At 33.5% G+C, this 24,704-nt stretch overlaps 1 protein-coding gene and 1 long non-coding RNA gene across 3 annotated transcripts in view; both read left to right on the top strand.

Annotated features, from left to right (window-relative positions):
• The first annotated feature begins 950 nt into the window (after nt 1–950).
• On the top strand, nt 951–10,976 carry LOC127846126 (uncharacterized). Its single transcript, XM_052377302.1, has 10 exons — nt 951–1,057; nt 2,781–3,802; nt 4,579–4,749; nt 4,955–5,127; nt 5,970–6,111; nt 6,778–6,874; nt 8,077–8,249; nt 9,170–9,321; nt 9,678–9,946; nt 10,264–10,976. Exons 2-10 carry the CDS (start codon nt 2,783–2,785, stop codon nt 10,974–10,976), a joined length of 2,910 nt encoding a protein of 969 aa, XP_052233262.1. The 5' UTR covers nt 951–1,057; nt 2,781–2,782.
• Nucleotides 10,977–17,482: 6,506 nt separating this feature from the next.
• The window catches only part of LOC127846514 (uncharacterized), a 7,894-nt gene continuing 672 nt past the window's right edge, over nt 17,483–24,704 (top strand). The window contains exons 1-6 of one of the 2 annotated variants that reach the window (XR_008033536.1): nt 17,483–17,833; nt 18,805–18,887; nt 20,154–20,249; nt 20,502–22,393; nt 22,758–22,826; nt 23,104–24,704. The exon at nt 23,104–24,704 is cut by the window's right edge and continues 672 nt beyond it. This is a non-coding gene — a long non-coding RNA (uncharacterized LOC127846514). Of the gene's footprint in view, nt 17,834–18,804; nt 18,888–20,153; nt 20,250–20,501; nt 22,394–22,730; nt 22,827–23,103 lie in introns of both variants that reach the window. The other variant, XR_008033535.1, reaches the window with a different exon arrangement.

The following is a 24,704-nucleotide window of genomic DNA, read 5'->3' as shown; positions in this document are numbered from 1 at the left end:
TAAAAACAAGAAATTACGTTTGACATCAATGGGGGTAAATAATAATGAAACAATGTGTATATATTATATTATATATGTATATATATTATGTTGTGTGTGTGTGTGTGTGTGTGTTTGTGCGTGAGTGTTAAATGTTAGATAGTTGTCACTCATACTCGATCACTAGTAACGAGTTTACAAAATACATGAATACACAGTTCAATTTACATCATGTGAGGTTGTGTTTTTCAGTTGAATGTTAATATTCCTCAAGTCATTCTCTGAACAACACCCATCCAAATAAAAATTACATGTAAATACCGTCATGAACTTCGCTTTTAATAGGGCTTTGTAGTACGTTTATTTTCAATGAAACACTGACAAATTCTAGCTATCACTATTTTTTTATTATTCTAGTTTACGCATGCAATGATAATTTCATAATTAGATGTATCATTATTTTTATCGAAGCTTTTCTGCAAATAATTATACGGCTAATGCATAGAGCTCTTTGTTGCGTCGAATTTTCTGTCGTTCAGTCTTCAGACAATCTTAATTACTTTTATGCTAATGACGCGTTCTTTTAAAATGCAAATAAATGTGTTAATGCATTCTTTTGGCACTAAACATGATATTTTTAAAATATTATTTAGGTGTTGTTTTTTTAGTTTCTTTTCGATTTATTGACTAAACAAGTCTCGTTATCCATATGCTTTGCGTTAGCTGCAAGCAATGCTTTTGACTACCAGTGCATTGCGCATGCGCGAAAATCGGGAATCAAAACAATAACAATGAACTGGCCTATAATCCGCACCCCAGCTCCACCACAACACATAATCGTTATATTTAAGCGAGACTATACGATTTTGTCAAATATTTATGAATTAATATAAAAAGTGTAAAAAAGTTATTATATATATATTTTAATATAAATTAAAACAATAGTTAAGAAGAACATGTGTCATTGTGTACACACCGGTCTTACTGACCTGTGTACTATCGCGAAAGGAATTGTGGGTAGCACTACTTTTTCAACATGGCTGCCGATTGACATCATCTCAGTTTGTCAACGTTCAAGGTAACAATATATGAGTATACTGATTGTCAGTTACAATCATGTAAGTTGTAGTTATTATTTATTGTTGCATGCATTGTTTGGCTGTAAGTTTAATTAGATGAAATACGATAAATCACCAATAAAAAGCTATTTGATATATTACATTAACTGTCGGTGTCAATGTCATAGTAATGTTATATAGTATTTTACAACAATGAACCACACACATTAAAGCTGTAGTGAAATAAGGTCACTTCCAACAGCCTTGCTGTTGGGCTAGCTCTTGAGTGTCTGACTACCACTCTGGAGGTCGTGGGTTCAATCCCCGGCCTGAGCCCAGTATTTTCACATTAATGGCGACGAGGCAAAAAAGAACTGTGAATGCGGGAATGGGTCTGAGCTGTTCAATGGTGTCTGGGAGGGCCATGCGGATGCAAGACATGCTGTAGCGGGCCTTGAAACATTAAAAAGGGGGAGGAGTGTAGTGAAATAAGGTCACTTCCAACAGCCTTGTTGTTGGGATAGATCTTTAGCGCCGTGGTTAAAGTGTCTGACTACCACTCTGGAGGTCCTGGGTTCAATCCCAGGCCTTTGCTCAGTATTTTCACATTAATGCTAATTGAAGATGTTTTCCCATGTACTAGTAATTATTTTCTCAGATTGTAAAATAATTTATTACAGCAAAATGAGTTGCTATATTGCTCAACATGTATATCACACCTTTATTCTAAACTAAAGCATTTATACATTTTCATAGGTTTGAACACATATTCTTATGTGGTACTACATGTAAGTCTCCGAAAGTGGTATGATATTGTACAGTCAGTCCACCAGGTTAGAATAACCCGGCAAAAAACTTTGAATTTTTTTACCACGATAATTCTTTCGGGATTTAGTGTTAATGTGAGAAGATGTAAAAATAAAGGGTAAAATTTATTTTGTATGATAACAGATTAGGCAAGACAGCATATGCAGTTATTTGTCAAAAATAGCCAATTAAAGTTCACCCTTTAGAGAATTATTAAAAATCATTTACATAATAATAATATAATTAGTATTTCAAAACATTGTCATGGCATTTGTTATCAATCAGCAAAAAGTTTATTTGAAAATTATAAAGCCTCCTATATCCATATTCACATTTCAAAACATAACTAATTCAATCAGTTCCAGTTAACTTTTTGCTGCATTTATCCCCCTGTAAGCATAATACAAAAGCTTTCTTGCTTAAACTTTGTTGATTTATTCCTTTACCTTAGGTATACCCTACTTTGGGAACATGACCCATACCCTTGAAATTGGGAATTGAAGTGTCAATTCACCCTAAATTGGGTAAATATTATTAGTAAAATTTCTAAGTTAATTGTTATAAAATAGAAACTGAAAACCTATCAGAAAAATGGTTATTTCAACCTACCAGTCCTTTTTCTACACTGAAAATCTTTTTATTTCTATACTTTGAAAACTGAAACTATCCATTCACCATTGGGAATGTTTTTAGTGGATTTTGGAAAAAAGGTATGTTTTGCCATTGGGAATATGACTGAATAACAGCTATAAAATCAGCATGAAAAAGCCCTGCTTTAACTATGCTGTATTAAGTGTATGCTTAAACATCATTTGTATATAGTTTATCTAACAAACTTGATTTGGCATGCGGTGGTTAATATCCAGTTTGAAGACCACAAGCCTGTGAAAAGGTCATGCTCAGATTTTGTTAATACTATGTTATTGTCTTTTGTAGCCATGGAAACAGCAACTCCAGTAAAGTCAGTGAGGGCCTGTCTAACTTGTAATCGTTCATCTCAAGGACATTTAAAAAACTTAAGAAATGTAGCTATGCGATCCATACTACTGAAAAAACAGTTTGAATGTCTGGGCTGCAATATTGAAGACCTTGTGAAAGTAGGACATGAAAATCTGTTGGTTTGTGACACATGTTTGAAAATATTGGACAAACTATCAGAAATGAAGTTGAATTTACAAATGAACATGAAAGAACTAAAGAAGAGTGAGGATAGAACAAAGAGATTAATTATGCATTCTGTTTCTCCAGTAGTTAAGAAGTTCAAGGACACAACTGTACCAGTAAAATCTAGAAAAAGTTCAAGGGCACTTTTTAAGATGCCATCTCCATCTCCATCAAGATGTATTGATTCAGTTATTAGTCCAAAATCAGGCAGCATTGATCATTCATACTCTGGTATACCAAGCAAAACAAAAACACAAAGCCTTGACCATTTGTATTCAACAACCGTAAATCAAAATGTAGATCTTAATAATCCATACAGTTTTCATAAGAAGAAAATACTGATGCCTCCTGAAATTACTGTTAACGAAAAGAAAAGTGTCATAACAATATTTGAACAATCATCAAAAGACACTGTAAGTGTTAATACTGTTTTGGAAAAACTTCTTGATCTCCCTTCTGTAAATGAAAGACTATATCTATGTTTATTGCAACGACTATCTGGAGAACTAAACAGGATCTGTGGAACAAAAGACAAAAGTGTTTTAAGGACAAAGGTGTCAGAACTAGAACCTGAAACCTTTTTCAGTGACATTGTAAAAGAAATGCACTTGAAATGTCCGAAGGTGTTGCAGTTTCTGATAACCCTGTCTTGCCCAATGGATCTTGCAGTTCCAGAGAAAAAACATGGCATAGCAGCTATGTATGCACTTGGCATGTACTTACGGAACAACCACATAATTGCCTTTCAAAAAGCTGTTGCTGCATCATGTATAAGATATAATGCAGGGAATGGAGTAAGTATGTTTATTCTGGCCTTAAAACATTAACATGTAACAGGGATATAAATTAGCTTTAGCCCAAATTAGCCATGGCCCCTAAAATGTGTGATGGGCTAGTAAAATTTCAGAGATAACTCCTATATCCACTACACAAACAGATTAAAAGAAAAATTTTGGGCTAATGGATTCAAAATGTTAGTTTATAAGCCTGTGGAATGGTTGGCATTTACATTCTGGATTATGTATGTGTACTTTATTATAAATTTATATCATATTTAACAATGTATTATATGTGCAGTCATGTTCTTTCCATTTTGCTGTAACAGCTCACACTATTGTGTGAACTTTTTTTAAATGTCTGTTATAATTTCATACAAAAATGTGCACATAATGACGGTATTAAAACATAATTGTAATGTGCATGAAGATTCAATCAATGGTTATCATGAATGCCTGTGATGTATCTGTAGTTTAAAGTCACGCTTCATAGATGGCTTTTTTATATAAATATATATATATTAAACTACTAGTCTACATTGTAGATAAGGTTTCTATTTCTTCTCTTACCAATTTAAAACGGACATATATGTACAATTAGTCATACATGTACCCTAGAACTTTCAAACATACATTTTTTGGTTAATACAAATTAGTTTTAGTTTGAATAAAAATCATTTATGTTCAAAGCAACCTATGCCAATGTCAAACATATTGATTTAGAGTTTATGGAGTGCAGCTTTAAGTGTTGTTAAATATCAAACAATGCTTGAGATTTCAAATTTCATTTCCAGCTCATGGAGTTTTTACACAATCTGGGAATGTCAATACCTACAAAAAGCAAGCTGCCAATGTTGGATGACCTTGGACAAATAAATGGTCGGGATGTAGTTTCTGCTTTGGCTATTGGGAAAACCATCAAAATCACAGTTGATAACATTGACGGGCACATAAAAGCTTATCAGGTTAGGAAGTTAATATGTTTGTAACTTTAATTAAGCTGTATAATTTTATCAATGTTTTACTATTTGTTGCACTTTAACAATATTTAATATATAAATATATATTTAATATATAAGAATAATTTTGATAAAAAAAATGAGAAAACAACAATTAAAACAGATAGAGTCTGTACATTCAACAGGAGCAATATGAATTTATTTTCCACAGGTCAGGCTTGGTAGTGGAAACAGAGATTTTCACTACACTCATTGGTCGATCCTTATCGACAGATTTGACCCAAGAGATCTTCAAGGACTGAGCACACAACCAAAACAGATAACTGCCCAAGGACCTGACCCTACCATCTTCTTCTTGTCTTCAAACGAACATGAAGCATTAAGGTATTCATTTATTTTTTCAACTTGATTGAAAGTAGCGCAAATACAACATGTGAGTGAAGAAAAGAACAATAAGAAACAGTTAACCATGTTAATTGAATTGCAACCTTTCTGTTTGTAATCCAGCAATACATTTTCAATTCAGATAATTACATAAGGTAATGTTCATTTTTTATATGTGAGTGTTAGCTCACAAATAATGTAGAGACAATTTTTCAAGTCAGTCTGCATTAAGTACGCTAGGAACCGTTACCACTACCTGTATGGATAACTGCAGTAAAATTAAGCTGACGATCCTAGCCTATCCACCGCATCTGCCTGTTTATAGTCTCCACTGGTACACTACAAAGTGTGTATGTATTCAAAAGTATTTAACAGCTTGTAAGACAACATTGGCCAGTCTAGTGTTTGTCATTGAAATCTGTACATATTGGCTGCTTTCAAGGAAAACGGGGCTTAATGCATGTCATAAAAGATTAGCCTGTGCACACAGATTAGCCTGTGCAATGTGCACAGGCTAATGAAGGACGACACTTTCTGATATTGTGGTGTTTTTTGTTTAAAGAGAGTTTCTGGTACTGGGATGACAATTAATGCATATGCATTAAGCCCTGTTTTCCTAAAATGAAGCTTAAAGCTTTTTATTAATGATTTGAAAAAAACCCACATCTTGACCAGTGCTTTAAGACAAGCTCTTTATAAATTTGAATGGGTTGTGGTCATTTCAAACTTGCGATATAAAAAGCTATTACATAATTTTGAAAACTGAGTTGCGTCTAAGATTATACAACAGCAATGCCGAACAAATTCAGTGCCTTCAGCGCTTTGATTTTCTTTATTCGTAGGAAAAGATGTACTCAGCTTGTCATGCGGATACTGGTAGAAGAAATACAGCCATTGTCCATGTTTTCTACGGCAACACCTCGTCTTGTGGACCATATATACAGACAAGTGGTTGATAGACCATCACAAGTTCATCCAATGTTTGTAAGTAGGACAAATAAATATGATTTAATGAATAATGGAATTGGCTAAATGAAAATTTTGTACATTTTGACAATTAACTTCATTATATGTGACCGCAGCTGGGAAAATCAGTCTTGTGGTCAAAAATCACATTTTGACTTTTTGGTTAATTGAGATTCTGTAAACATTGTAGTTTGCAAAAATGACCAACCCTACAGCTTTTTGGTAGGAAAAATGGTCACTTTCTAGAATAAAACACACTTAAACATTATTCAAACAACAAGCAAAATTGTTTTAAAATAGGAATATTCTTTTAATCAAATACCTGTTAACAATATAATCAAGTAGCAGCAGCATAATGGACATGTTAAAAATACACCAATTATGTTGCCATGTTAACTAATCACCAAAATACACAGTCTTGTCTTTTTATGCAAATGAATTTACTAATAATAAGTGTTTACTAAAAGGTTAACACTTAAGCAGCACCCTGTATAACTTAAGTGGTCCTAGATATTTTCCTAAAGAATATATATATATATATATATATATATATATATATATATATATATATATATATATATATATATATATATATATATATATATATATATATATATATATATATATATATATATATACTAGTAAATAGTTAAGAACTAAGCTACATGGATTTTTTTTAATTAGGTGATCATGAAAGACCCAAAGTCATTACCTAATTGTGTTCAGATAATGGACACTATATTAGGAACCATAGAGTCATTATATACATCTGCTGGGAGAGGTATTTAGTTTGAGTTAGACCACAGTTTCCAAGTTCATGTTATTGTTGTTTTTCCATATTCTTTACAGGGCATATTTTTGAGGCCGAAAATTTGACCCCAAAGGTTTATTTTTTCCCTAATTTGAAAACAAATTCCCCCAGAAAGAAGGAAAATGTGCACAACTTGTCATGCTTTTGTTGAAATATTTACATAGTCCGTTTTTATCAATTTCAGTTTGTGTTTTTATGGGGTTTTTGTGTCGGCTCAAAAGTCTCGTCTTAATTTCATTAAAGTCAATTGAAAAATAAGATACTTTACATGGATTTTTAAAATTTTCAACGATGTTTACACTTTCCTGCTTCGCGTACTAGTAAAATATGACGTAATAAGCATGTGTTACGGCCACACTTTTGCTTTGCTTTAGTTATATACAATGTATGTCTAGGGAAAGATCTAAAGTAAAACAGGAGGGTGCTGCAACCTGCTCCTTTTTTGTTCTTCCCTCCTGCCCCTCTGTTCTGGCCAACAAAAAATTATGAAAATATTTAATTTTCCCAAATATTTAATGAAAAATGCAGCAGATGTGCTTTAAACCCTTGATCACATGCATTTGACTAATGAGTACCCTGGATATAGCAAACTAAAAGAAAATTTTTGGTCCAAATTTCCACCCTGCTCCTTTTATGCAGCACCCTGTACCATATCGGATCCTAGATCTTTCCCTAATATGTTGCAACATATTACAGTTTAGTTGCTTGATAAACTGTTTGAAACTCTTTTTAGTTACAATATACATCATTATGTTATACACTATTCCCATTCTACAAAAATATTTGTGTCAGAAATGGTATTTATTATTGCTAATACTAATGAAAATGTTTTACTGGCTTTCTGTTTCACAAACACCATATTAAGCATTTTTGTTTTATATACATAAAGCTCAAAGTTTTCATTTATGAATACAATAACAGAGCGAAAACAAGGAAAAAAGTTAATTGTCTTCTCCATTTATAAGTGTCTCTATTATTCGGAAAAATACGCACATAACACTTAAATTCTTTAATCACAGTGTCCTAAACATCAGGCATACCAAATATATTGTATATCGGTAAAGAAAACATAAACAACTAAAAATACTACAATAATGTGCATTGAAACAAATTAGTATTTTTATGAAACAAATAAAATGCAACAATTAATTATTTGTTTTGGTTATTTTCAGGTGATGAGTTTAACAACATGGCCAGTATTCCCCTGGGTGGTGATCAGCTGACACGGGTAACATTTGATTCGGCACGCGTTCTGAGATCTGGTACTCACAGTCGAACAGAGAGGTTTGACCAGTTGTCTCCAGTCATCGAAGAACTATTTCATGTTCAGCAAGACTTGTTAGAGGTATGTGAATGGTATCTCTATAGTGACAGTTTTCATATAGGCTAATTCTTGTTTTGTATTAGGCAACTGTTGTTTGAAGATTCTTATCACAAATGCTACAACACAAGTTGTTATCAATATTTTCACTTTTTGAATATCCAAAACATTCCAGCATTAATAGTCTCATGCATTTTGAACTGTTCTTGCAATATTGTATCATTTGCCGCTCTATTCCTGGTCGATTTCTTCGTATGTCAGTATTGTTATAATACATAACTGCCGTACTTGGTAATCCATCCCTTCCGGCCCGGCCAGTTTCCTGGAAGTACTTTTCGATGGAAGTTGGTGGCTTGTAATGAATAACAGTTCTGATATTTGGTGCATTTAGTCCCATTCCAAGGGCTACAGTTGCAAATATGAGTCTGATCTTCGAATTTTCTTTGCATAGCTCTTTGACTATGTGTCGTTTCATTTTTTCTGTATATGTTTGGTGGTACTGAGCAAAAAGTCTGTTCTCCGGCACGGCATCTCCCACATACTGAAGGTCACCCATTTTTTTCTCAAAGAAAGCATAGACATAGCTTATTACATATGTGTCCGTGTACATGATAGTAAGTTGATATTGATGTTTTTCTTTGATAAGCTGTTCAGCCATAGGAGTAAGGATCTCATCCAGATGGTCTTGTGTGTTTGAAGAAGACGGTCGTTCAGTTTTAATATATTTAATGTTTGGTCTATCAGGATTCATTGCTATTATCTTTGGAGTTTTAAGTTGAAGACTTGCGCATATCTTCTTTTGAGCATCTGGTGAAGCTGTAGCAGTGAACACGAGAACAGGAATGTTAGTAAACCTTGCCAAGAGATCAGAACCTATTCTGCTGAAGTCTTGTCGAAACTGCTGTCCCCTGATATGAAACAAAATGTGTGTTATGTATTTTCAGAAAATCATCAAAACCTTCTACATACCAGAAACAGCTCGTGAAGAGGGATCACTTGCCCAGTACAGAGCAATTCTTCATAGAACAAACGTTAATGGTCAAGTTAAGGCTAATGGATATGAATCACACAAAGACTTCCTCATTACTGTCACTAGGTTTGTACACTTATATGCTGTCATTATAAATTAACATTATCATCATAAAATCCGTTAACTGTGTTGGTTCTTGCTTGAGCAAAATTATAGAAATATATTTTGAATGCCTATTAAGAGATTTACATAGAAAATTGGCACTTCAGTGTTATGCATGACTGTAGTTGTTTGCCATTTGCTATTACCAGCGATTCAACATAATAAATGTTGACACAGTGGTTTCATCATTTAGTATAAGGGCTAACACAGGGTCGTTAGAGTTGGTGATGGCTCAGAGTAATACAATTAACAGTAATGTCTTAGGCCCTGTCATTGTAGCTTTTATTTTATTGTTTGTTAATTATTTTACATCTTTTCAGAGCTCTTGTGATAGAGTTAGCTTGTGAAAGATGGGGGGCTGATTGCAAGACAGACTTGGGGTCTCTGGTTCCGGAAGAAGTGAAGACTTCTAATACCAAAGGGAAGAAGCAGTGGTTACAGGAGCAAGTGACCAAAGTGGTGGATACACTGTTCTGCCCATACTCTGCTCCAAAAGATGCTAAAATATACCTTCGGCGCAGTGGCCATTTGTACTGTGTTACGGTGCCTTCAAAAGATGTCGGGAAAACCATTGATCTTATCATAAATGGTAATTAAATATAAATTCTTAATTCAAACCCATATTTGACCTTGACCTAATTTGGGCTTTGTTTCACAAAACTCACTAATAAACATCCAATCCAGATCATGTGCATTTACTGAATGCCTCGTCTTGATTTTTCTTTGTTTTTTTTATCAAAAATATTATATTATTTCCTGGTATGTGTAACCTTTAATTGGAAACTCGCTTTTTTAACATATATCAGTCTAATCAGTCAGAGGTAAATTACAACTAATTGTATCTTTAAGTTATTTGTTTATGATGACAGCTTTTCTATTGTAAAAATAATTTTGTTTGGCTTTCAGGTGAAGCTGTCCGCATAAGAGTGCCTGAAGATTGTAAAACTGAAGAAGCAGAAGATGGTGTGTTTTTATACAGCCTTGGGATTGTCAGAGTTGCAATGGACTTTATCATGTTCAATGATGCAATAAAATCAGGTGATATAGACATGATTACAATTCTTATGAAACGATTCATTCCACTGTTTATAGGATTGTCATCCTACAAATCAAAGTATGCTATTGAGTGTGTCAACTTCCTTACTAAAACTGAATGCCTGTTGTCAGACTTTGAAAGTGCTAGAGTGAAACTGGGATTGTTGGTCAACAGAAAAGGCCGACCAGGAAAAAACAAACCAGCAGACATGGAACAGGAGAATAATATTCGTCTTGTCAAACACGTAATTAGAGGACTTGGAGCCGGAAAAAGTGATAAAGCTATGCTAAGAATATCGAAGGCAGCACCTGTAATCAGTGCAATGGTAAATGGACTAGAAGGAAGCAAGACACATAAAGATAGACACTCCAGAAAGTCAATATCAGAAGATATTTCAAGATTAGGGGATGCAATTCGAAAAATAAGGCCTTTCAACTATCAGAAGGGTAGACAAATGAATCCTTTCAAGAAAATTTCATCAAATGTGATTGGTGCTGTGAACAAAGACAAATTAAAGGACTTTATAATCAGGCACAGCTCCAGAGCAGTTAATAAGCTTGCTTTTGATGACAATGAAGACTAATATGGGATGCTGTTAATGCCAATAAGGACTCGTTAAATTGATTTTTGTAGTCAGATCTTCAACACTTATTTTTGCAAAATTGAAAAAAATGTGGGTTTTTTTGCTTTTTGCTATTTGCACTAAAGTTTTGTATCCTTCTTTAACTTAAGTGCACATGAAAATTAAATTGTGTAAAAAACAACATAAAAAAACACACCTGAAGTCTGAGAAATGGTTTATGGCGCTTAATATTAATGGAACATTAATATTGTTTTGTAACCTGTAAAATAAATCATGTGTAAATATTGAGCACAGACCATCAAAAATTTGATTTTAGCAACCAGCAATTCCTTCTACCAGATGCACAATATTTTGATATTAATTGTTGAAGAAATATGTATCAATTGTCATACCATTTACAATTTTTACAGTCTGATTGCTAAAATATGTCAGAAAAAAAGTTTTATTGCATTTACTGGACCTATAACCATGGCATCACATAAGAATGCATGTTATTACATTTATGTAAAAAGACAAGAATTCTACTTTTCATCTAACTATATAACATCCATTTTTTCTCTACCCAAATATCAGAAGCAAAAACAGTGAGAACTTTCTATGAATAGTTGTCACCATATGAACTTACTCCACTGGATATTTTTACCCAAAATTGTTGGAAAACATTAGTTACTAGTATGGCATTTGTATTATCAGGTTAAGTATTTTAAAAGGAGAAATCTTTTTGTGAGGGCACATATGTGCAATGGAGAGTGGTCTACTTCACTCATAGTAATATGTGATTGATGAAGCATATGTCAGTCTTGTTCATGCAATCATTTTTATGTCCCCGGATCGAATGATCGGGGGTATATTGTTTTTAACCTGTCTGTCTGTCTGTCATTCTGTCCCAAAACTTTAACCTAAAACTTTAACGTAGGTTAAAGTTTTGCAATAACTTTTGCAATATTGAAGATACATGTAGCAACTTGATATTTGGCATGCATGTGTACATTTTGTATCTCATGGAGCTGCACATTTTGAGTGGTGAAAGGTCAAGGTCATCCTTCAAGGTCAAAGATATGGATTCAAAGCGGCGCAATAGGGGGCATTGTGTTTCTGACAAACACATCTCTTGTTTAGATATGAGAAATATGCAAACACTTCCTTATTTATTTTCAATTTGTGTTAACTATTAAAAATTGTGTAGCTTTTAACTTGTTTTGCATGATTTATTCATTATAATGTTTTAAAATAGCCACTAGTGACAAAAGTTGTGTGAGTCTTGGTTGTTCTGGTCATGAGTGACACGTTTATTTTCTTAGCCTAACTGTGAATAATATTTTAACGTAATATTATAAATAAATTTGTGTTGTACTTTTCCGTGTATATAATTATAAGTACATGTATATGATAAAACTGTTTTGATATTGATGAAATTGAGGTACAAATAGTGTTATTAGTAAAATTTCCTGTCTTATTTGAATTATTTAAGTGAAATTCAATATGTGTTACTTAGACTTTTGTCATTCAATCTTACCATTGTTGCTACCTCACCTCATGTCAACTTGTATTATTGAATGTTTTTTATTTGTGAAAGAAAAACATGACATAAAATGCACAGGATTGGAAATCAATTATCTGTCAGGTTAAATGAGCCAGAGACATAGGTCCATAATACTATCCCATGGTTTTGCTCTTTTCAGTATGAAAGATTTTCAGTGAAAAAAATATGGATAATGACCCTGTTTTAACTTATTTTAAAAACTGTGTAGTTCTTACAAGTGTCAATTCAGAGTTGTTGAGCAGAAAACTGTATGCAGTGTCTCAAATGATTGTCAGCTGACCATCATTGTCATAATCATAAACCATTATAAAAAAGTACAGCATTATTGATGTCATTATTGTGTTTATCATTATACCTCTTTTGGACTTATATATGTATTTTATGTATTAATAAACACATATTATTCAGTTGTGTGTGTTGTTTTAAAAAAAATGCATCCTGAAGTGATCACCTGGCCCCATGTTCACAAAGGATCAAGTGCCAAAAGTTATATCGGGATCAAGTACTATCGTAACTCAGTCATACTTCATTAAAGATTGTTCTTCATTAACCCTTTGAGCGCTGGAACCGGAATTTGAAGGCCTTTGCAAACAGTTTGGATCCAGATGAGACGCCACAAAACGTGGCGTCTCATCAGGATCCAAACTGTTTGCTTTTCTGATAGTATTCTTTGAAAAAAAAATCGAAGAAAATGCTAATTTTAAAAATTTAGCAGACAACATTTTAGCAGACGACAAATTTCCCAGCATGCAAAGGGTTAATTGTTCAGAATATCAAACGGAATACACATGTAAATTTTCCAAGCATTTCAGTAGTTGAAATTGGAATTAGTATGTGATCCAGGATCAGTTTGAGGATCAAATTTAAAATCAAGATAGGTGAAATAACTGCCAAACTCTGGAGTATTTCACATATCTTACTCATTGAATATCTTCATATTTGCTTAGTGAATGGCTATAATCATGTAGGTGAAATTTTGTTGGTGAGGTGGCTTGGAGACCTGGATCAGGGGTGGATTAGGTAACTGTTTAATCACCATTTTTCAAGTGTTAAATCTACCAGCCATGTGTATATGTATTAAACATCAGTATAAATAATAGAAACAATTACCATTCCAGAATCATGTGTGCCTCGTCTACAGCTATGCACGAAATTATTTTTTTATTCTCCAAATTTTGTATCAAGGATTTCCCCATATCAGTGCTTAAAAGCGCCTCAGGGTGAGAATACACCAATGTGAACTTTCCATCAGCAATATCGGACATAGGGACCGTTAATATTACATCTCCATCTGATTTAGCACCCCCTTCATCACCATCATCATCAAACAATGCTTGACCACCCTGACAGTTATAGTCCACACAACAGGCTTGTACTCCAATCTTTTGCAGTGCAATGATCTGATCTTGCATAATACTGTTCAAAGGTGTCAACACGATGCAAACAGACTTCTGTAGATTATAATAATCTTTAAGGATAAGTGGTGCCAGCTGGTAAATCAGGCTTTTACCATAACCTGTTGGGAGTATAGCCATAATGTCACGTTTTTCAATGACACAATGTAACGCTTCGATTTGCAGTTCCTTGAGTGGCATGGGAAATCCTCCCTTTTTAGCAACCTCAAGTATGATATCTCTTGGACTTGCCATGTTTACGATTGAATTGTGAAAGCGAAAGTAAGACAGATAAACATGTTTCTAATAATTGCAATTCTTCTTTATAGACATTTGAAATCACCCTTAAACATAATTTAATAAAATTTCTTTAAATAACATTCCATTTTAAACACATATTCAACACCGTTTTTCTCATTAAAAAAAAATAATTCATTCCTACGCGGAACTATTTTGGCGGAATCACAAATCCCCTAACCAGGGGAATGTGATGCGTCCTAGCATAGAGGTGACAATAACGTAGTGACGTCACCATCTATGTATAGAATGGAACATGTGTCGAAAAATGCGAAATAAGCCAGATATTTAATTCTGAAATCGAAAATGTCTGTATAGTCGAATTCGCCATCATGTATATCGTGCATGTACGATGTGAATCTAAATTTAGTTTTACCGATCATTTTTAGTTGTTTAAGTAGCGTAACGTAGCGTAGCGAACAGCTAATGTTGTTGCTGAAAATTTCAAGTCGGTTTGCTGCTATCTACGGAAAGCCTACTACCCGCCAAACATGCCGTATCCGCGCGAGAAAGAGTTGTATAATTTCTGCAAGAGGTTTGAGTTCTCCATATTCATTCATTCTCTATATTCATTCACAAATCGAAATATTATGTGAATACCGTGTTAATTGGAATAGTTACGAACGGAGCTTATAGAAAAGAATCAATAAACAATGATTGTATTATACGTGTCGCGGAAGAGATTGTTAAAATAGTCCACTTACTGCTACGTCTTAATGACGTAGTACAGGTCAGTCATAATCTGAGGCTATTAATAGATTCGCGAAAACAACGCAATAGTATAAGGTTACGCTTGTTTATATTCTCAATTCATAAAACGTTAAACATAATTCAACAATAACTTCAGGGATACGATAGACAACAACAAAAATGCTTCATAATCGCTAAAACCGAATATAACAAACAATTAAATATAACACGAATGATCTGCTTCGTAACCTCGTTCATGCTTCTACAGAGGGAATTTCTGGGAAACGTTCTTTTGTTCTCAACAGATAGCGGCGATCTTTTGTATTTACGGGTACTAACAACGAAATAGTAGAAGGTTAAGATTGTTTATATTCACAGTTCTCAATTTATAAAACGTTGGACATGAGTTCACCAATTACTACAATCATACTATAGACAACCTCAAAAATGCTTTGTAATCGCTTAAACCGAAAACAACTAATATAACAAGCAATATCTTTTTAAAAGGTAGTTGGCGTAAAAGCTGACTTGAAATAAAGTTTGCAATTTACTTTTCTAAATAAACAAATAAAATGAAAACAAAAGTTTAACTATTGTGTGTTTTTTCACTTGTAAGTTGCATATTCACCGCATGAAATGTGTGTTAGCATTGTCAAACCACACATTAGTGTAAGTAGATAAAAAATATACTACGGGAGTGCACATCATATGTGTCCTCACATGCCTTATTATGAGTATATTTCTTCAACATCGAAATATATCGTATGTTAATATTTGATTTAAACGCAGTTTTCTTTCGACACATTTAAAACACTTTCATAGCCGCGTCATGCGAAAATGTGTCTTATGCGTTTCGGCCAGCGTTTCTTAAACCCAACATGTGCATTTGCGCTGTCAGGTCAGAGTCGATTCTGTTCGCTATAAAATCACTCAATATGTTATGGTCTCATTATGTATCTCCTGACCATACTGAGAGATGCGCAGGCTGAGTGGGCTATATATATATATATATAAATATGATGGGCGCATATGGAATAAGACCCATTTTCGCATGACGAGGGTCATTACAAATCTAATTGCGAATTGTAAATGGCACATTTTAGCACAATGCTTTTCGATACAAAATTTAATTCAAAATAGCAAACTTGTAAATAAGGGCAGCCTATCCATGCGTTCAGGAACGATTTCCAGACGTGCTGACCAAGTACGTTTTTCCTCTTATCGTGACTATACTATTTCGGTAATGATTGTTTTCTCATCTTGAAAGCAAAATTAAAATTCTGCGAGATGGATTTTAACGCGTAATTGTAACTGGGCCACAATTTGTGTCGTTTGAATATACAGAGAGTAGTCCGGAATTCCTTACACTGAACAGTCCTACATCCTTTGCGCTGAGCACAGACAACGTGATGTAGCCAAAATTCAGAGGTTGTATCTCGAATCAGCCTATGAAATATTCGAAAATATGCATGCGTGTCCGCTGGCGTTATGTAAAAGTCATAAAGATGAAAAGCTGAATAAAACAGCTATGCCGAAAATGTGCTCTATACCTATGTTTAGGTCAGAGTTGTTTACACCGTGTGAACTGCTCGGGTAACCAGTAATGCATACACAACAATGTACCTGTCAACCGGGCTGTCTTGATGACTACCTAATTCGTGGGTAAAAAGTATTGCTCGCATATTTATTTTTTATTTATTTCATCAATGATCTTATTGTATATTTTGAATTTGTATATGGTGTCAAAAAAAAAAAGTTTTGTACAGGGAATTTTCATCATGAAATTATATTTTTAGTGAAATAGGTATTCGATATTCCAACTATATTCATTTAATATGATGGTGATTGCAAATTGTCTATATATTCAGTTCTCATTACCATTTTCATAATACTTTCTATGCTTTCAGAACGTCCAAAAAGGGCCATGTTGTTGTTATTTTGTTTAAGTTATCTCTATGAAATGAATAGGATGATAAAAAGTTCACACAAAGCTCGACCCGTGCATTATGACACTATTTATAAATTTGAATGACGTGTGTTCATTTCAAACTTGCGATTAATTTTGAAAAATGAATTGCGTCTTAAATAATGCAATAGCGAACAACTTAAGGGCCTTCAGCGCTTTGATAATTTCCTGCAACGATATCTATTCATACGACACACAAAATCTAACTCCGATCCTATTAAAAAGACGAATGCTTCGGTTGTTGTAGAAAATATGAACGAAATATCTTCATCACAATCGGCTCGGGGCGCTAATATGTCTTTACTGCATTTTATGAAATTCGTCTTCAATGTATAATTTTTCTTGCCTGTTTTGTGTTAATGTAACATATTTTTATCAATATATTACAATTAATCACATATAAAATTCGTATAGTCTCGCTTTAACTATTTATGAAATAACATTTCAATCAATTTTTAACTTCCGCAAGCACATATTCTTTCTGTTGTGTTCCATATTTTGATCCACTTTGAATTTGGATTCGCGACAACATCACACCTATGATCATTCTTCAATATGATATATATATATGTGTGTGTGTGTGTGTGTGTGTGTGTGTGTGTGTGTGTGTGTGAGTTTGTAAAACCTACCAACCGGGGAAAATCGTATGAATACACACCAACAAACCGGGGAACACCTACCAACCGGGGAATTCCCCGGTTGGTTTTAGGCGAAAATCTCTAATCTACGTGAATGAAATACCAAACTGTCAATTTAAATTAGAAATCCAACGCCTTCCCCGATTAGCGGGTTTGTGGCATGCACAAAATATACACAAATCTTCACCATATTACAATCGAGTGTGTATCCAGGCTTATAACAGTTCCCCGGTTGCGCTGTTTAAAAATCATACACTCGGTATTTATATCATTTAGTGAAAGTCAGTTGGAAAAATGGAGTTTCGAGCGAACAAACGCATTAAACTAAGGTAAGTTTTTTAATTATGTTTATAATTTTTAATTACTATTAAAAAGCGCTTTTATGTAAACGTTAAAGTAATACTGGAAGACGAATTCTAAAGATCGATTTATATAAATATCATTTGATTACAAAGCTTGTTTTACGGTACATATTTCAAGAATATATTTTATAAATATACGTTAAACAAAGTAGAGCTCTAGGCAGTTTTTAGCTCGACTATATATATACAGTGGAGCTATCCCGGCGTCGGCGTTAGCATGAGCGTTAGCGTGAACGTTGGAATGTTAAAGTTTGCGTACCACCTCAAATATTGTCTATGTCCCTTGACATATTGCTTTTATATTTTGCATACTTCTTTACCAACATGACCCCAATCTATAAACAAGAGCAGACAACTGTAACAAGCATCTTGTAAGAATTATGGTCACTTTTTTCCACTTAAAATATGCATATTATTGATAAATCTTTGTGAAAGTTTACGTACCACCTCAAATATTTTCTATGTCCCTTGACATATTGCTTTTATATTTTGCATACTTCTTTACCAACATGACCCCAATCTATAAACAAGAGCAGACAACTGTAACAAGCATTTTGTAAGAATTATGGCCCCGTTTTTCCACTTAAAATATGCATATTATTGATAAATCTTTGTTACAGTTTACGTACCACCTCAAATATTTTCTATGTCCCTTGACATATTGCTTTAATCTTTTGCGTACTTCTTTACCAACATGACCCCAATCTATAAACAAGAGCAGACTACTGTAAACAGCATTTTGTAAGAATTATGGCTCCTTAGTGATTTTGTTATTACTACACATGCCTAAATACATATTATGTATATCATGAAATTAATGTAATTTGTGTACAAGGAATTAATGTCAATGTGTTGTACTAAATGGTTTTATGAATAACGAACTTTTTAACTCTGACTAGATTATGTGTTATACCATTTTTTATTGTTGTTGTGAATAGGCAACACAATGACTACTAGATCTACGGACAGCCAGGAACCAGGACAAACAACATCCGTACATACGGAAGAAGTCGATGGGACGGTTTGTAATATTTCACTATGTCGAAGCTACTAAGGCGTATTTTCTGGTTTGGTTTAGTCTTCAGTGAAATAGGCGTAATTTTGCCTTAAATTATATTGTGCCAATATTTATTCCGGGTGATGCTAATTGGTATTTGGGCTTAACATAACACGTACGTCGATGATCATTATATTAATATGTTATGCGAATTTTAAAAGAATAAAATATTGTTTACCAGTTGTAGTGACTTTGAACTACTTGTCTTTCAAAATCTTCATATACACAAAGAATTTAGAATTTACACCTGTCAATGAAACTGGTGCGCATGTGTATTAACCACTGTAGTTTATAAACATCGACTACATCATAATCACAAAAACGTTAATTATCGCTTATCCATTAATTTTAATTTTCAGTGTAAGACTTATACGCTGCCAATTACTGTGTATGAAACTCTGAGACATTAAGAAATTTAACTTGCGTGTTACATATGGTCATTGGTTGATATTTCATCTTAACGACAAAAAAACAATAGCGTCTACTCGATATTTTGCTATACGATACATTCTGACATGGGTAAGAAAAGATAGTTCATTTTACACCAACCACCGCACAATACATACATGATTTACCGTGAACCACAGTCCGTTCACCAGTTCTTTTTTCTTCCAACACATTTGTCCAGAGAAGTACAATACCTTTCATTTAACCGTGCATACATTTTGTCTTATTAGTATCTGTAAAAAAATATTCCTTGTATACTTTTTCGAACTTTGATAACATGTTTGGAACAACCTGGTATATGTTAAGACTTGCTACGTCGGTGTATTCAGCCAATCTTTAAACAAGCTTGATACGTTCAAGATAAATAATCAAAGATATGTTAAATTTGAAACCGTTTTGTTGAAATTGATCATTTAAATGCAACCTTTAAAAATGTTTTATGGGTGTTTTTCAGTTTGTTATTATGTCGACAAAACAAGCTATCAATCTGTTTCAAATCTTCCCCAATGACAGTGAACGGCAAAAAATAAAACATGTGATGTAAGATAAGCAAAAGTAAACTATTTTGGACGAAGGTTAATTAAACTTGTATTATACCATCGGTTGCAAACATTTACACAAAATTCTCATGTCACCTAGATTTTCTACATCTTAATAAAAAGCCACATGAGTGATGATATCAATTGAAAATGCTGCTACTAAAGAATTGCAATTTCAACTGATACTAAGTAACGTGGATGTATGAATCTTACTCTATTATTGTCTCATTGAATTGTGTTGCAGAGTACCGAAACTAAAGAACATAGCGACACTGCACACGAGTACAATTCACAAGATGCAGCAGAAAATATGTTGAACAGTGAATCATCGGATATCGATGTACGTAAACTTATAACGATTTTGTGATTGCAATACAGTACACACATTTAAACATTTTATCTAAGATTATATATAGTTCCGATTTTTTTCAAGCTCTAGTACCGAACTGTAATTAAGACATGCATTCTGGTAAGTGTTATGTTACACTTACACATTTTTATGGATGTAGTTCACCAACAACAAATTATGATGTTGTGATATTTTCATATTTTTATATGATCTCACACACAGGAAAACAACTTTATTTTACAGGATAGTGACAATGACAAAGACTATATTCCGGAAGAAGGCGATGCATCGTCAGATGAGTCGATAGTTGTCGAACTCATACCAAACATTCAAAGATTTCAAAAGAAGACAGCGTCAACACTACCTCCTGTTGAATCCTTGCAATCTCGTGAACGTGACGAATCATCCGCAGAGGCACACAAAACCAACATCACCATCGCTCAAACAAATAACAGTGAATACAGACATTACGATAAGAGATTTTATTGCATGTTTTGCGAAAAGGCTCAAATAAAACTAAAAAAAACATTTGCTTTTGCAGCATAAAGATGGGCAAGATGTGAAAGATCTATTAAATACGGAAAATTCAGCAGAAAATAAAAAAATGTATGAACAAATAAGGAACGTAGGGAACCATCTCCATAATGTTAAAGTATTGCGAGATGGCCAAGGACAACTATTTGTGTCATACAGACAAAGTCACAATCAACGCGTAGCTGCAGACGAGTATGGACCTTGTCCTTACTGTTACGGGTATTACCCGAAGAAAATCCTGTGGAGGCACACTCAAAAATGTAAGTTTACAATGCGGCGTGATCAAGAAAACGACTCGCTTTAGAGAGCAGCCTGCTATTACCAAAATCAAAAGAAGGAAGCACTATTTTAAGACGAGTAATCGAGTCCATGAGAAACGACGAAATAAGTCGCAAAGTCAAAAGTGATAATACAATCCTTGCATTCGGTGAAAAACTCTGTACAAAAAGGGGCCATGATAAAAAGCAACACAATTATATTAGACAGAAGTTAAGAGAAGTTGGTAGCTTGCTGAAAGACATGCGATCTTGTCCAGGCAATGTTGAAATGTCTTTGGAGAATTTCATGTATTCAGATGCTTTCAAATTTATTACACAATCTTGCAAAAACGTTGCAGGCTTCGACGGAAACACCAATACTTATGCTACACCATCATTAGCCTTAAAGATTGGCACAACGCTTCAGAAATGTCTAAAAATTCTAATTTCGAAAGGAATCGAAACAAACAACCAGGATCTGCAAACAAGGGCTGAGGAGCTTTCCAAACTATTTGAAATTAATTGGACGGATGACGTGTCTTCCAATGCCTTAAGAACACTTCATGAGGCTAAGCAGAACAGTCAGAAAGAACTGTTGCCATTGGCAAATGATGTCAAAGTAATGTCTGAATACTTACGACATGAAGCAGAAACACATGCAAATACCTTACAAGAATCAGCAAGTGATTGCGAGAAAAGGCAAGCATGGCATAAGTTGTCTGAAATCTGCTTATGTTTAATCGAAACGATTAGACGATGTGTCAAAAATGACAGTCGAAGAATATTCAAAAAACAAATTGACAAATGACGATGGAGAATTAGATTGATGTTTAACAAAACTGGAAAAAAACCTGTGCCGTTATTTTTACCGTACAGAGATTATTGCAAAACGAGGTCGAATAGCTGCAGTACTGTTTCCAAGACAGGTGAAAGAAAATATCGACCTGCTCATACGCAGCAGAAATTCTCTAACAAACTGTTTAAATAGTAAATATCGTTTCCCAACAAAATCTGCATCATCGCATATTCGTGGGACAGATGTATTACGTTCAATTGCAATTGACTGTGGAGCTGAACATCCGAAAAGGCTTCGTTCTACAAAGTTAAGGAAACATATTGCCACAATGACTAGGCTTTTTAACTTGTCTGAAAATGAAATAGACATTCTAGCTAAATTTCTTGGTCACGACATTCGGGTACATAGAGAATTCTACAGATAACCAGATGGAACCATGCAGGTTGCCAAAGTCAGCAAGCTGCTCATGATGATGGAAAGTGGACAAATTACCAGAAATTCTGTCAATTCGCTAGACGATATTGATGTGGACGACGAATGTATTGTAGGTATGTCGCATTTTTAGTGTTAAATTCATACAGTAAACTTAATGTTAATAATGGGCTCATTACCGAACTTGATTACCTAAAGTGATAAAAAGAATTACAAACATTTTCTGAAATATACTTGTGTTATGCAAGGCAATTCTTTTTTATCGGAGACGACCAGGTAAGGCGGAATTTAAAGTGTACACTCATTTTGTGCTCAGTAAGGTTTACATTGGCTACTTCTAATTTTTCAATTTCAATGCACTAACTGCATATTTATTTGGTGTGCTTCGGTTGTTTCCATCATTGTTATATTATAAACTATATATATTTTTTGATCTTGTGATTTACACGACAGATGAACAATATTCTTCTGAATTATCAGAAAATGAAAATACTGAAGACCTTGAAACTCTTCTTCCCAGCACCAGTCAACCAAAAATAACAGACAAAGGTATGCATACACATGTGAATGCATTTAAGTTATGTATCTCCAAGTTTCTTATGTTTCTTAGAACATGATTTGCTTACATGTAATTGTTTGATTCATTAGGCAAAATAATGTTTCCAAATTTGTCGTGTGACATCGATGTCATTATCAGGTGCCGTAAGTACCTGGACGCTTTTGTCGTAATTTTGCTATGAAAAATTGTACTGAAGTATATATATTTAATATGGATATCTTACACATGGCAGTTAGCGACGTCATATGGTGTTTTATCCATGTACAGAAAAGGGTACTTCAAATACCAGGAGAACAAAACAAGCAGCCAAAAAGCAACGGAGTGAAGACGAAAACAGGAGCTGTTCACAGACACTTAGATCGTTTTTTGATAATTGGTAAATTACCAGGGAAAAAATCATTACTTGCATGTATTGAAAGTGAGAATGACCTTCACAACAGAAGTTGGAAAAATGTCAAAGACTTTTGCATAAATTTAATTGAAACAAAAAAGCGACGGGGACTTTTAACTTAAAAAAATATAACACATATAATGCACGTTTAGGAGAATACGTTAAAGGATGAAGTTGCCACATGTGTTTTGTGTGTTTTCTTGTTCTATATACTCTTTTCGAAAACGATATATGTGTGCTTATTGTATTTGAATGTTTTATTAATACGGTTCAGTCAAAAACGATATTTGTTCATAATCATATCGCCGAACAAATTAGGATTGGTATATAGTTCGGCCAAAGAGTGTTTCTTTGTACTTTCTATTACGAGTTTCTACGAGTTACTCACTATACAAGTTATTTTTTACCCCAAACTTGGTGAATATGAATGAATATAGCAAACATGATAACAAATCAATCTAGAAGGCTAAACGTTCAGAGAAGGCACAAAAAAATTCAGTCGGATAAATGGAAACAAACATTTTGTTCAAGCATAACAAACAAACACTTTTAGATATAATAAGATAAATGTAAATAACATAAAAAAACTACTGCTAAACTACTGCTACAATGTGAAGTATACAAATGAATATTTTGTCAATTTTACAAAATTTGTTTTGAATGACAGGTGTCTGACTTGCAGTTGAGTACTTAATAGTTATTTTAAAGTAAAAATTTACCAATATGTAAACTATTGCGTAAATATCGCACTAGAATTGATTAAATAGTTGTTAAATATTACAATAATTTCCTACACAGACTTTTGTGTATTTGTTTTGCGTGTAGATATTCACATTAACTATCAATTCACATATTTGCTTTGTGTATATAATTGGTATGTTTATTTTCAGAATTGAGTCACACTGTTATAATTTCCCTGTTGGTACATATTATTTTTAAGTTGGCACCAACAAGGGTCTAGCAATTGATTCACATGTGCACTCCCCAGTAAGTATATATACTATAATGTAAGTGATGCAAAATAATATTAAACTACGTGTTTGATAAGTGTTTGCTTTGGTACATATTTAATTATTAGTGTTTTTATAAAATGATAATGCTGTCAAAGTCAGCGATGATTATACGTGTATAACAACATTAATTATAACTTTTATATTGTTTTCAACAAATAATATATGGTTGACACATCGGCATAAATTTTCAGTGCTTAAAATACACTCTTTCTATTGTATTTTATGCAAAAATTAGGTACATAAGTTGGTTTACATAAAGGTAGTTTGAACAAAATACGTGAATTCAAATCTTGAAAAAAGGTGTTTGGTTTGCAAGGGATAACTAAGCGATTGCCAGTGACTATTTTCCTTAAAATATAATCTGTTATTTCGACAGGTAGAATTTAATGTAAGTTCATTATTAACGTTAACCCGTTTTTGGCATTCTCTACTCAAACAAGTTCATACATACTGTATTTTTTTAA

Source organism: Dreissena polymorpha, chromosome 9, assembly GCF_020536995.1.
Source record: "Dreissena polymorpha isolate Duluth1 chromosome 9, UMN_Dpol_1.0, whole genome shotgun sequence".
NCBI lineage: Eukaryota > Metazoa > Mollusca > Bivalvia > Myida > Dreissenidae > Dreissena > Dreissena polymorpha.
This window is presented reverse-complemented; position numbering and strand designations above follow the sequence as displayed.

What these genes read in the sequence shown, in the direction of transcription:
- LOC127846126 (XM_052377302.1), top strand. Translation starts at nt 2,783, where the DNA reads ATGGAAACAGCAACTCCAGTAAAGTCAGTGAGGGCCTGTCTAACTTGT. An exon ending in CACAAGTTCATCCAATGTTT is followed by an intron (nt 6,112 to 6,777) that starts GTAAGTAGGACA and finishes TTTTTTAATTAG; the next exon opens with GTGATCATGAAAGACCCAAA. An exon ending in TTCCTCATTACTGTCACTAG is followed by an intron (nt 9,322 to 9,677) that starts GTTTGTACACTT and finishes ACATCTTTTCAG; the next exon opens with AGCTCTTGTGATAGAGTTAG.